The 15,000-nt window shown below is 43.9% G+C and overlaps 1 protein-coding gene across 4 annotated transcripts in view; it reads right to left on the bottom strand.

Annotated features, from left to right (window-relative positions):
• Window positions 1–15,000, bottom strand: part of anks1b (ankyrin repeat and sterile alpha motif domain containing 1B) — a 276,364-nt gene that overhangs the window by 126,529 nt on the left and 134,835 nt on the right. For all 4 annotated transcript variants that reach the window (XM_076296682.1, XM_076296680.1, XM_076296681.1 and 1 more), the window contains one exon: window positions 5,830–5,983. In XM_076296682.1, coding sequence (XP_076152797.1) covers window positions 5,830–5,983 — 154 coding nt within the window. The remainder of the gene's footprint in view (window positions 1–5,829; window positions 5,984–15,000) is intronic.

The following is a 15,000-nucleotide window of genomic DNA, read 5'->3' as shown; positions in this document are numbered from 1 at the left end:
TCATGCAGCCCGAAAGATGGACGTTAACAACATCACGGTGGTCTGGGATGATGCAACATATGCACACACACACACACACACACACACACACACACACACACATGTATGCATGCAGTCAAACTCAAAGATGCACTCAAAAACACATGATGAAGTAGAAGCACTCATCTGTGTCCACATTATTGTGATTATGGAACAAATACTGTATATTTAGCTACAACTAACAATGAGGAGGAGTAAAGTCTGTGACATGTAAGAAATCAAATCATCATAAACACAACAAGACATATACAAACATGCACACTCACACACACACACACACACACACAAGCACAGTCCCGCTGCAGCAAACATCAGGTGTGATTCACTCAGCCTCCAGGCAACAGTTCAGGCAGTTGTCATGGCAACCACCAGGTGACTCACCAGCCAGAGTGGGGAATGCTGCCATGACATCGCTCTGTGCGAGTGTACTTTGCCACAATAACATAAATGAATAAACAAATGACAATCAAACAACAACAACAACAACAACAACAATAACAGCAGACTAAAACAAAGACCAAAGGTGACGTGTCATTTTACCACACCCGCTGCAACCAGAGCATGCTGGCGGCCAACCCGTGTTTATTCACCTTATTCAGCCCCGCCCATTTTTTTAAATTCCACATTGTCTTTAAACTTCCGGTCGGTTAGCTACGTCTAGTTAGCTTCATTGGGATAACACAGCAGAAGAGGATAGAGAGGCTATCTTGGGAGGAAAACGACAAATGCCATCAGGAGGTCAGATTTGCAATTGTACTTCGCTACCCAAGGCTATTCACCCCTATGGAGTGGGTAGACGATATGCGGCAGTGGCCGCTGTATCATGGAGAAACTCGCAAATCCGTATCTGTTTGGTAACTATGGTAACTAGTTTAGAAAGTCATTACAGAACAGCCGCTCCAAAGTCAGTGTTTTCCTAACTTCAGATAGGAAAGGTGTATAACAGAAATGTCTTAAGTCACCAAAATCCTAAATAAACATTCCTAACTTTAGGATGACCCATAACATATGATGCCCGTCATCTCGATAGAGCTCTGCTATCTCAATGTATCGCAATGGATGCTACTGCTCAAACGGAAGTTCGGAGACAATGTGGGCAAAGCTAGCGCCCCCATGTATGCGCGCGGAATAAGGTGAATAGAGAGGGAGGCCTGATGCCATCATTGCGATGTTACAATCACAGGATTGGTAACTTTCATGGAATTTTTTAAAGTGTTCTATTATTGACGTCAGCTGTTCCTAGAAGGTTTCCGGTTAACAAATGTTGATACACTGTAACGATAACGCATCGAAGAGTCTAAGGCCTACCTCACAAGTTGCACTACAGTATGTTTCCATGGTGACTTGGGTTTTCATTTGCGACTCCAAGAGCTTTTTGATTTAACTTGCGTGTCTTATGTGTTATTTACTGTGGCTGTGCAGTATGTCATCTTGAAGCCTCAGTAAAAAAAGTGTTCGGCTTTAACTGGCATTGCTGAAATACCTTTGTAAAGTGAAGGTCGCTAGTTTGGACTGGTGTCATCAAAAACTACATTACAAATAAAATACCTCACACACCACAATATGCATGACATCATAACGCAAATAGCACATTATTCCTTAAGGTGAACATACAGCAAAACAATACACAGAATGTACCAGTTATCTATATGACAATAAATGTTTCTTAATATTGTATAGAAGAAAGCAGACTTCCTGAAGTGTGAACACAGCCTGTTCTAAAGGTTCCTGTGCTATGATCTCACTGTTTAGTCAACAGATTCACTGAATAGGTAGAAATTAAAGTACCAGTATGATTGTCGTCAATTTACGTATAAGATATCAAGTATCCCACAAACATCCCCATCATCATATTCAAGGCTCTGTCAGAAAATGATTCAAATGATTTTAGGTTAAGCTAACATGATTCAGTTGAATTAGTTCAAGGTGGTGAGCAATCTGACTCCTAACAGGGATGGAAATGTTTGTGTGGGAGGTTCTAGGTCATCTTTTATTTCTCTCAGGTTAGCAAATGTTGCGTGAGCACGTAATCTGTTTCTTCAGATTAACTGTTTGTGAAGGTGTTGAGATGAGATTGAGAAGTGTCTAGCTGCTGTTACAAAAGGGCCTTTGATGTGTCTAAGGATTTCTGGACCTCACTCCTGATCCAGCTAATGCTGCTGCAATAGTATTAAGACCTCAATACCGTGGAATTGCCTGTGACCTGCATCTGGGTGGCTAATACTGTAGGGATTGCGATTTTATATTAAGATGTGGAATGTGACCACACACACACACACACACACACACACACACACACACACACACACACACACACACACCCGCACACATATTACATATTACCAGATCATTATTAAACTAGATGTACCGCGTAGCGGTACAAAATATGACCGCCGCTCAGTCCTGCACATCCATTCCGCGAAAATAAATCATATTAATGAATTTGTCTCCATCTTCTACTCCATTCCTCACTCTTGAAACTTTTGTGTATGCTTGTTTGAAATGTGTGTTTGCACACATTCCGCACACAAAGTAGCCTACTGGCGCTGCAAAGGTGAATAGATTTGTTTCTGGGCCAAAAAATCTGTAACATTGTTATAAAACCTTTAAAATCTCTAAACAATCACAAGTAGGGCAGTTCATCACAGTCCATCCATTGCAACTGGACTGATGAAAGGTACACCTGTAGGCTACATTGTATTTGGGAAAAGCAGAAGGTAGCAGCATAATGTATTTATTTATTTATTATTAAACAAAACAATCCCTGTCAGTTCCATGCAGTTTTCAACAGCTATCAAGAAGAGAGGTCATGTCATGGATTTTTGTGAATGTTTCTTCTTCTACATATGCATAAGTTTAGTCATCTAGTTCAAATGATATTCAGTTTTATTGTCAATGCACAAATGAAATACCAGTAGTCTAAAACAAAATGCCGTTTTTCCCAGTGGTGCAAATAACTGACATGTCCAAAGGGCCTTCATGAAATGCGTTGCGAGACTGTTCATACACATTTTAACGGGCAAAGTTGAAGAGCTACTCTCCGTTATTGTTTGTGCAAATAATATGCTGATTCATGTTCCCTTGCATTTTGCAACCATGAGGTCAATGGTTAAGCTCAATCTTTTGACGCAATCTTTTGATTTTCACCCAGCCTAGTCCATGGTAGGCGCCCGATATAAATATTGTTTAATTTTGCGATTGAGATATCCACGCACTGGCGCCCCCCCTGCGACGTGTTCGCCCCCCGGTTTTAGAGCTATTCTAAATGCAAAAATGCATAGAGGGAGTTATGACAAAACCGTGACTGTTAACAAACTATAAGCTATATAAGGTAGGCCCTATGCTAGGCCTATTACACAACACAAATTGTCGCTAGGCTATGCTGGCGACCCAAATAAAATCTCCGTTGGAACCAATGGCTTACACCTTACAGTATCAAGCTGCCACCTCTTGGCGAAAAAGTTAATAGTTTTGCATATCAGTAGTAATACATTTCACGTAGCTGTGAATCACGGAAAGGGCGAATGAAGTGGACACTTCTAAACGGAACCCAACCCACTGTACAGTAGCTCAAGGTCTGTGGCTAAAGCAGCCATAATGAAAGCGTTATCATTGTTTGGATACTTCACACACACGTGTTTTTTAATCGCATAGACTACAACTACCAAGCTGGAATCAAAGCACATCGACTCCCCTCTCACACCCTAAACACGCACTTCGAACAAACAAAAAGCGCCTCAGTCTCACGGAATAGCCATAGGCAAAACTGTATCTGACCCTTGTAACGTTGGTACTAAATCATTCATCGCAAAGAATGATTTTTGTAGCACGTGCAACAAATATGTGTAGGTACAGCCCTGCCCTGAATACATCTCAACGTGCGCTCTAAAACATCTGGTTTAAATGGAGATTGTAGATCATCACGGGATCATAGACAGGTTATCTTTCAGGTAGCCTATATATTTTCCATTAAAAAACCATCACGTAGCGAACGTGTTGTGGCTAACTCACTTAGCTCCTGTTAGTAGCCTAGGTTATGGTCATAAGCAAATGAGATGACAGTCGAAAGATACAATTAGTGCTGTTATCGATTTGCTTGGTAGCTTATAAACGCATTTATGGTTTTCTACAAATACATCAATAATCAAATTGGCCTCCATCACTCAACCATGCTAACGGTAACATTATTTTACCTACGTTCTGCTATTGATAGGATTAACGTAGCCTACCTGCAGTAAAAAACAAGCATGTCCGATAAACATTCTCAGATTTATTTCGGCTTCAAGAGGAAATGGGAATTACATGTCATGCAGAAATCATCCTACCCTTAGACGTTCTCTGCGGTAAACTACTGTAGCCTACAGTCTTGTCCTTGTAGAAAGCATAGTGTCTTTCCAACCCATTTAAGATTAACTTCCAACAAAATTACGTCTCACTGCAACGATGCGCCATCTAGTGGACAAACGACTACTTATCGCCAATACTGGAAATGCAGCCATGATGATGATGATGAATATTTATTTTGGCTTTCTTTTAATCCTACTGAATTTGTAATTATGTATCGGCCGTTCTAATACCGATAGTATGTGGGTGCCTGTGTGTGTGTGTGCATGTGTATATGTGTGCACCACCATCTACAGGCCAATGAGTGTAGAGTCACTAAATGTACACATAACTTAATTTTTTAGACCCCCCCATGGATGAAATTCTACGAAACTTGGCATACCCCCAGAGAATGTCAGGTTAATCATACACATAAAATTTGGTGCAGTTCTGAACGTCTTTACTGAAGAGAGGGGCGATTAAAGCAGAATGATATTGCATTTTCATTTTTTACCGGGGGGGTGCAAATCACAAATGAGTGATTATGGGCTAAGTTGATGTGGGCCCTTGAGACCAACATACCATAAAAATTTCTTCATCCTCGGTGCCACGGTTCAGGTAGTTATTGAGGAAAAACTGCATTTTTTGGGTTTCGGGGGGCCCAGCGCGGAGGGGGAGTGGCCCCCGGGGACCAAACGAAATTTTTCCGTAAAAGTCTAGTGGGGCTACATACCCACCAAATTTCATGTGCCCTGGTGTTTCGGTGCCCCGGGTATCGTTGACCAAAATTTCAGGAAGTAGATGACGGGAAAAAAAAAAAAAAAAAAAAAAAAAAACTTTGACAATCCCTATATGACCGCTTCGCTAGCTTCGCTAGCGGCGGTCATAATTATTAGATCTTAAGTAGGGGCCAGTGGAATTTATACAAGGTATAACAATGCCACTGTTGTCCAATTCCACTGTAGAACCTAGAGTGCAGACACCATATAAAATCTGAGCATGACTTGCACATGTAGCAGCTTGCAATGTCTGCCTTGTAAGCTTTTGCATACATTTGACTGAAACTGCCTTCAGTCTCTGACACACAACTAAAGCAAGGAAATCTGGGCCCAGCATCTTTTTATACCACTAAGTTGATAATACATACACAGGCACTTTTTGAGCAATGTTGCTGGGCAATGTTATTGAGTATTGCCAATCACAATACATGGAACTGGCTATGTGGGTGCCCAGCAACATTGCTGAAAACGTTGTGCCATGCATCATCACCTTTAGTCTTCAAAAGTATGAGGTTCAAGACCGCATATGGCATGCTTTGCAACTGTTGTTAGTGGCCACTGCACAGAACAACGAGGAACAACTTTTGAGAGAAATAACTAAATTCGGTGCCTGTCAGAAGGTGGGTGGGGTTAATTGGACCTTTTCCCCAGTCGTTACCGTGGAGATTGGCATGGCGTGGGAACATACCATTTCGGGGGCAGGAGTGCAGACGGCTAATGTCCAGCGAGCAGGGCTTGCGCGTGACGGCCGTCGCCACCGACTCGTATGGATTATCCTCGTCCTCTGGCAAAAACACGTCCAGCGACGGGGACGGCACGATCTCGCCAGACCGCTTGGAATCCTGAGAGAAGAGAAGGAGAACAACAGAGAGAGAGAGAGAGAGAGAGAGAGAGAGAAAGAGAGAGAGAGAAAATGTTGAATAAGAGAGAAACTAACAAACTCTTGTAACTTTGTTAACGATTACCCAGGATGGCTTGATCAGCACAGTTGACAACACAACTATAACTGAGGCAAGACCTTCAGTATCCAGAGTCAGACCACAGGGGCCATCCAACAAACTACAATTGTTCTGGCCAACTTTGTAATAAGCATGCTTCTGAAAGTTGAATTTAAAGTTCACCTAATAAATCGTTACCTTCCTAAAATAATGGTATTTTTTTTCCAGGTTTTTCAGAAAACACAAAAAGTTAACCAAAAATTGAATGATGATGATTTAGGCAAAACAAATATTTTTTGTCAAAAAATGACTTATGCCATTATTTTAGAAGGTGACGAAATAATAAGTAAATGTTATTAAAAGGGGGAAAAGTACATTATTGGCTATACATTTATATAGATGTCATTCTTGTAAGTGTGACCAACACTTCTGAATTCTGTGTGATGACTGGAGGAACATAGAGGACCAGTGGCAGATAAATAAGTCTGCTAGGAATTGCCAGAATATCCGTGCAGAACCGAAACAATATTTCCTGTCACATGGTTGGCTGATGACAGCTGTGGATGCAGGTGTTCATGTGGTGGAGTGTATCACACATTCCCAGCATGCCTGGCCCCAAACAACCCTCACACACAATCCCCCACACACACTAGGTACCTCTAATGACTTACAGAAGCCAATTATGGGACAGTCCCCACTGGGGCAACTCTCGGGGTCAAGCGGCTTGCTTCCAGGCAGGCTACACCAGGCACGTACCGCAAGCGCTCCGTTCGAGTAGCGTAAAAAAAATGTTTTAGAAGACTGGTCTGATTTTTTTACTGCCGTATCCACCGCTATGACGTCTACTGTAGCCAGTTCCATTAGTTATAGTGGACGCTAATTGTTGCAGCATACGCTACGCGAATGGAACGCTTCAGTTGCGTGCCTGGTGGCAGCTAGGAACCAAACCCACGACTCTCTGGCTTGAAACTTGCTTGGAAGAGTTCCCAAACCACTACACCATCACTATTCCTCGTACACTAATGCACTGCACCACAGCCAGTCATGGAAGGCAGGGTGTGCCAATGGCTTCAAAGCACAAATTGAAAAGTGATTGATAATGACTGACTGACTATTATTGTGTTACATGCTCCAAATGTAAAGCACTTTGAGCTGCATTCTGTGTATGAAAGGTGCTATACAAATAAAGCTTATTATTATTATTATTATTATTATTAAATTAACTGGCAATAAATGCACTGACATATACCGATGCAATTAAAAGTTGGTTCCCTTTCAGGAACAACATTACCATTTTGGGTATTTTCATTATGGCTCATTATGGTGACCATAGATAGACATTAATATGTATTTGAGAACAGAGCGATGGATTAAATAGTTTAATAGATTAGCAGCAAATTACAACAATTCATATTCCACTGTCTGTACGTGGACACGTGCCTGTCTAAACACATCTATCAGCGTTGGCTATGTCCAACTCGCAAACGAACCTGATTCAACTCAAAATGAACTCCCAACCGGACACATCTTTGATGTGGATGACAAATCTAATGGTCAAGAGAGGCAAAATGAGAATTCTGGGATAGCCCTGCAGACTCATCGTCCAAGCGCTCACAAGAAGAGTGATGGTTACCAGGAGACCCTGAGCTGATCTGCACTGCACAATGCAGGTGTGCTTGGCTTGACATTGTTGATGAAGACTCGTACTCCACAAACAGGAAAGAAATGGACCCTTGGGACACCCTTGGGGGCGCTTAGGCTCTGGACCCCATGTTTTCATACTAAGTCTTTAACCCCGCGTCACTTGGGAATCATTCGTGAGTGGTCTGGAATGATTTTAAAAAAAAGACGCTGATGATAAATCAGGTTCAAGGTCACTGTGTCTATGAAAGAGGACGCGTTTGGGAGTTGGTGAAGAAACAGGGAATTTACATTTAGATTAATGGACTCGCCATGAGCAACACAGAGGAAGAAGTGAGCGATGAAGTCAGAGGTGGTGAAGTCAGAGGTGAAGAAGAGTCTTTTTCTGTCTGTGTGGAAATGAGGGTCAACCTCTGTGAAAACTACTTCATCATCACAATCATATGCAACCCCATGCCTACGTGCCACTGTAGCCATGACAACACCATGGCAACGCGGGTGGGGCAGTGACCATCGCTCACCGTGGGGCCAAGCCGTCGGTGGCGTCATACTGTATTTATATCCTGTGTGCACCCCCCCCCCCCCTCACCACCCCTACCACACCCCACCCCAGCATCTGGCCATTATTCTTCCTGTCAGACCAAGAATACTACATTACCCAGAAAGCACCAGACCATCCATCAGGCACTGCACACGGGTGGCATGAAGGCATTCATCTAAGAAGCTGATGGAGCCATCACTCTGTGAGACTTAATTACATGCAGATGTGGTAGATCAGCGCTTCGTTAAGAGCCAATTAACGAGAAAGAGAGATGATCTAGGTTGGGAGACAGTGGACAGAGACTGGAACATGGAAGCAAAGAAGCCATTCACAGACACAGAAGGAGGTTGCATGGTTGTCATCACCCACTGAAAAGACCATACATCAGAAGCAGATGAAGGGAGAGAGAGAAGGGGAGAGAGAGAGAGAGAGAGAGAGAGAGAAAGAGAGAGAGAGAGAAAGAGAGAGAGAGAGAGAAAGAGAGAAAGAGAGAGAGAGAGAGAGAGAGAGAGAGAAAGAGAGAACATGATGGCCAGCAGTTATTAGCCCAAACTGCTGATATTGCTGATAGTGTTGTCTCCACGCAGAGTCAACCTGTGCCCCTGTGATTTCACATAGCACGCTTCATTACATTTCCACTCACACCACAAAGGAATCGGCTTGCTGAGCTGTGTGTGTGTGTGTGTGTGTGTGTGTGTGTGTGTGTGTGTGTGTGTTTGTGTGTGTGTGTGTGTGTATATGAGGGATATATATAGAGAAAGATTAAGAAAGAAAAAAGAAAATGTGTGTATGTCTGTGTGTGTGTGTGCGTGTGTGTGATTCTGTGTGTGTCTAGGCATTCAATTCAAACAGAGACGGCTGTGATTCACTGATCACACTGGGCCAGGAGAGTCCTGGAAGCAGTACGGTAACAAAGATATAGAACACGTTTATTACACAGACAGAGAGGGGGGATGCACACCATTGTGTCTGAGAAAGAGAGCAGAGAAGAAGAAAGAGGAGAGAGTGAGAGAAAGAGGGAGAGATAGAGACAGAGAGGAGAGAGTGAGAGAAAGAAAGAGAGATAGATAGATAGATAGATAGATAGAGAGAGACAGAGAGAGAGAGAGAGAGAGAGAGAGAGAGAGGATGAAGTGCTTGCATTCTCTGGAGAGTATCCGTCTGTAGCAGTGAACACGTCCACAGGAAAAGCGTCTCCATTTTGCTTTTATCTGTCCAGCTCATCTGTTTCAATTGCACTCCTCCTTCTCACATACTGTCTCTTTTCTGGCCGCTTCCATCCGCACACACACTGTGTCCCGTCCAATAAGCTGTACACAGTTCCAAACAAACTCTCTCTCTGTCTCCCTACATCTCTCTCTCCCTCTCTCCCTCCCTCTCTCTCTCTCTCTCTTTATCACTGCTCTCTTTCATTTTTCTGAGTTCCTTTCATTCCTTCCAGTCTCTCTCTCTCTCCCTCTCACACACTCTCTCTCCCTATCTCTCTCTCTCTCTCTCTCTCTCTCTCTCTCTGTCTTTCTCCCAGGCCTGTAAGTGAACAACAACTCTGTTCTTTTTGCTATCTCTTCTGCAGCACCATGGAGCTTGTAATCAGAAAGAAAAGCATGGAGTCCCTCCAAGCCTACAGCCTGTGCAAACGACCATGTTCCAGAGATATGGACATAGAAGGCTTTTCACAGAGAGCAAGAGAGAGACCGAAACAGAAAGAAAGGATGAGTGAAAGATGGAGAAAGAGAACAGAGAGGGAGGAGAGCGAGAGAAAAGAATGGGGGAGAGAAAGAGAGGGAATTCAGCTGGATCAAAGTCATCGGATGCGCTGAAAGTTACTTGTGCAGCAAGACTTCCAGTGGCGCTTTGGTCTGCGGAGCTGAAAGTCACATGCTGAATTGAAGCAGAGAGGAGAGGAGATGAGTTGGGTTTTAGCGTAGCCTAGCAGTGACAAGGCAAGCCAGGAAGGAAATGGAGCACAGTGGGTTTGAATCAGGGACATCCTCTGGCAGACACACACACACACACACACACACACACAGAACAATTCAGGAAAATCCTTCACTGGTTAGATAGTGTGGCTACGGAGGACTACTCCTATAAACCAAGATAAGACCTGTGTGTGTGTGTGTGTGTGTGTGTGTGTTGAGCGGGAAAGTGATTTATTCTCCTATTCTCCTGCAGACCTCTGTAAAGCACTGGAGAGTAAATTAAAACTTCAGCAACTCTTGCTAAAGACCACTTTAAACACACACACACACACACACACACACACACACACACACACACACACACCCACACCCACACCCACACCCACACCCACACACACACACACACACACACACACACACACACACACACACACACATACACTATGTGCAGAGAGTTTGTTCATGTAAATCAAACACGTCAGCATTTAAAACCCTCAAAAGATTCCTACTGTACTTTCACATTCACATTCACACATTCAGCTTCTCACACATATATTCCAGCTTTGTTGATGTTCACACAAACACACAAGCACAAACAACAACAACAACAACAGCAGCAGCTGCAATATCATCTAACATGTCTATTGCCACTCAAGCCCGTACGGAGTTAAAGTCTTGGCCTTTACCTGCCACTCTGGAGTGCTGTTTGTCGGTTAAATGTGTCCGTCTGGCTCCTCTGGTCAAGTTCACAAACTTTCAGAGTCCAACTGTCCCACAACTCTCCCTCCTCCCTCTCTCCCTCTCTCTGTATCTCTCCTCCTCCCTCGTTTCCGTCCGCAGAGATAGCGTGTTCACTGAGACAGGGACTCTGTGTGTGTGTGTGTGTGTGCGTGTGTGTGGGTGTGTATCTCAGGCAGGAAGACGTCAGACAAACACCGGTCTCTCCAGTTTGAGCTAATTAGCTGCTTCTCTACTACAAATTCACACACGTGCACGTACACAACCATGAACCACACACGCTTACACACACACACACACACACACGCACACACTCAGAGTCTGGGGCGGGCACCAGAATAAGAAGTGTACTGTTGAGGTGAGAGGTACGACCTAGCAGCAGTCGCAGAGTCCAACGCACATGACTCAATAATGACACACACACACACACACACACACACACTGCACCAAAGGACCTCTTTCTCTCTCTCTCTATTCCACCCGCTCTTGTTGTTTACTACAGTGCATCAGTATTTACTTATTTCCTCTTTCAATCGCTCATTCTATCTTTCTCATTCTCAGCCTTTGCTTTTCTCTTTTGCTCTTTCTTGTATGCTCACACACACACACACACACACACACACACACACACACACACACACACACACACACACACACACACACACACACACACACACACACACACTTTTTTCTTAATCTAATTGTTCTCTGTTCAAACCCATGCTGTTCAACTCTCTTCCCCCCGTCTTCCCCCTTGGTCTGTTTTCTTCTCCTCTAACCACCATGATCCTCCTTTCCTTTCTGCTTCTTTCCTCCGTTAGCCCCCACCCACCCCAGCCTCTGTGCTGTCTGTCCACTCTGCTCCGTTTCCCTCTGTTTTCAGCCCTGTTTCCCCTTTATTTAGCTGCCTCCCGTCCTCTACGGACCCACTCCCTCTTTTCTCTCTCTTCCCCCCCTCTCTTTTTCTTCTATCTTTCTTCCCTCTCTCTCTCTCTCTCTCCCCGGTGGCCGGACTGGGTCGGGTTGTATCTGATCTGAATGGGCCGCTGTAATTTGCTGGCATTTCCTCATAAAGGCTATTTGATTAGAGCTCAGCAACAGGGGTGACAGAGAGAGGCAGGGATCCAGAACACAGACTCCTCTTTGAGCGGCTGCTTCTTCTCTCTCTCTCTCTCTCTCTCTCTCTCTCTCTCTCTCTCTCTCTCTCTCTCTCTCTCTCTCTCTCTCTCTCTCTCTCTCCCTCATCGGAAAATCTTATGTGCTAAAAATGAGGGCCTAGAAATGGACATTACAGCTATGATTAACAGATGACTTGGCTCTGTTTTGAGGGGAGGTGGGGTGTGTGAGGTGAGATATACTGTAGCCACCATTAATGACCCTTAATGCCTTCAGCTTGAGTTTAATTGGTGATGTAGGCTGATGAAGTGTCTCTTGTTCTACCACTCCACCTCCAGCCTCTCTCTCTCTCTCCCCCTGTTTTTATTGTGTTTTGGTCTCATTTGGTCTCTATTTCTCCTTGAGTAAAATGAGTGGAGTCTATTAGTTAATAAATTAATGACATGGAGAGAGAGGGAGAGAGAGAGAGAGAGAGAGAAAGAGAGAGAGAAAGAGAGAGAGAGAGAGAGAGGGAGAGAGAGAAAGAGAGAGAATCCCTCTGTTCTGTTCCTCAGAGGGAAATTAATCCCCTTCAGTCAGCGGTCCACTGGACGCAGTGAGCAGAAAGTGACCTAGATTAAGTCCTCCAGCAGACTAAACTCCTCCAGGGAACTTGCAGAAGAAAACAGCCTTGATGAAAAGCATGACTAACGTGTTTGCCAATAAAACTCAGCTGTGTGGAGTTGGACTTCCAAACACGACTGTACTGGAATGTGACAAGGAGCTTAGGAGTGAACAAAAAAACTTTGAGGAGAAAATACTTTATGCTCAAAAAAGTTGATTCAGCACGTCTGATATACACCACAGATTACTTGCTCCACCTTTGATTTCACTTAGGAAGTTCATTAAGAGTGGAACAGAATGCTAAACATTCAGTCCTTGCCATCTCTATGAAGATATTTTAAGCATACTAAATATCTGACCCTGTCCTCTCCATGGAGATATTATAAGCATACTAAATATCGGAACCTGCCCACTCCATACAGTGATTCTAAGTATCCGAACCTGTCCTCTCTACCCAGTGAGAGTATAAGCATACAAAATATCAGAATGTGGTCTCTCTCTGGGGAGATATTAACTTCCCAGTTATATTATGTTATAAAGCATGCTAGATATGCCTTACCTACATCCTCAGGAAAGTGAGAGAGGGATAGAGAGAACAAGAGAGAGAGAAAGAGAAAGAAAAAGAGAGAGACAGTTTCTAAACATGCAGGGCCTGCATCAATCTCTATCATTACTGTATACATACTCACAACCTGCTCTCTACCTGCTATAACTCTGCAGTACTAAATATGGGATTGCATAATGTAAGATATCTATACAATACAATATGTGCATCCATTAACCTGTGTGTTTCACTCAGCTGATCAGCACTATGTGACATAGCAAACACTGGCATAGCATCAGTCATTACGTGCCAGCACATAATGCATAATGAATTAAAAAAAAAAGCTGTTAATTAGTGCCAGACATGAATGATTAAAGAGAGATATTACGTAATCAATGCGTTTTGGAGAACATTGCACACACACACATGAGCACACACACACACACACACACACACACACACACACACACACACACACACACACACACACACACACACACACACACACACACACACACACACCATCAAAGATGGTGCTGTGGGTTACTTTGTACGGGTTCAGGAGGAGTTAGGGCTGCTTAAGAGTCTGTGTGCAGTGTCAGAGTATCCGCTCTCTATGTCTGGGCCCTTTCAGATGATCTGACATGAGCAGAAGAAAAAAGAAGCACTTTAAAAAGTTCATGAGACATTGCCCGCAGATAAATGACCTCCTGACTCCAGGACTTTAGCAGACAGCATGGAAAAGAGAGAGAGAGAGAGAGAGAGAGAGAGAGAGAGAGAGAGAGAGAGAGAGAGTGAGAGTGAGAGAGAGAGGGGGGGAGACAGGGAGACTAACACAGATGAAGCCATCTTGCAAATGATGAGCTGGGTTGTGTATACCAGCTAATGATCATTTAATTCCTGTGTGTGTGTGTGTGTGTGTGTGTGTGTGTGTGTGTGTGTGTGTGTGTGTGTGGAGATATACAGAATGTGAGCTGGAGAGTATATGTGCATAAGAAAAACAATGAGTCAATGTGTATATTGTATGTGTTAGTGTACTGTTTGTGTGTTAACAATCACAGTCTGGCTATGGAGAAGGGCCGACACTGGCAAACCTGGCTGCCCAGTGAAGACAGACTGTAAACCAACTGCAACCAAGGTGCCATAGGAACAGAGCTTCACTTTTTGGCTGATGGCTGCCAATGGAAAGATATACGAGATCAATTATTTCCTAAATTCAGATCGATTGCACCCAGACCTTCAAAACTTTAAGGATCCAAGTGCTATTGGATACATCTATACTGATGCTGTCTAACTCAGTCACTGACTGTAGTGCATGACTGTAGCTTTCAGCTAGGAGAAGATGTCGTCAGGTGGCATCCAACTTCCACGGGGTGTTTCGACCCTGAACCACAACACCCTCCAGTTGGCGGGTCGGCAGTGGTGGCCAGTCACTGCCCATCTGCTCCTGGCCCCCAGCTCAAATCCTCCCTTCTACTCCAGAGCCAGCAAGACGCTCTTTCTGCTGCCTCACCCAACCTACGGACAGCTGCCTTCCTCTCCCTTCCTGCTATACACAGAGCTACAGTATGAGTGTCTTCCACACAGACTGCGCCGGGAAACCCCTACACCCGACCTCAACCGGGAATAGCCAGCTCTGCCACCCTTTGGCTCTGCACTGCTCAACGAGGTCCCATCCACACCATTACTCGCACACACACACTGCCGTTGCAGTAATGTATGATGCATGATGTTTTGTTTTCTTTCTTTACATACAGTACCACTACTTACATGTATGCTTTGGCAATACCAATTGTGTTTTTGTCATGCCAATAAAGCT

The sequence above is a fragment of the Alosa pseudoharengus genome, unplaced genomic scaffold (genome assembly GCF_046254945.1).
Source record: "Alosa pseudoharengus isolate Yale_2024_CS ecotype anadromous, Long Island Sound unplaced genomic scaffold, YU_APseudo_1.1 YU_APseudo_1.1_scf_20, whole genome shotgun sequence".
Classification (NCBI taxonomy): domain Eukaryota; kingdom Metazoa; phylum Chordata; class Actinopteri; order Clupeiformes; family Clupeidae; genus Alosa; species Alosa pseudoharengus.
The sequence above is the reverse complement of the archived record's forward strand: the minus strand, read 5'-3'. Positions and strand labels throughout refer to the sequence as shown.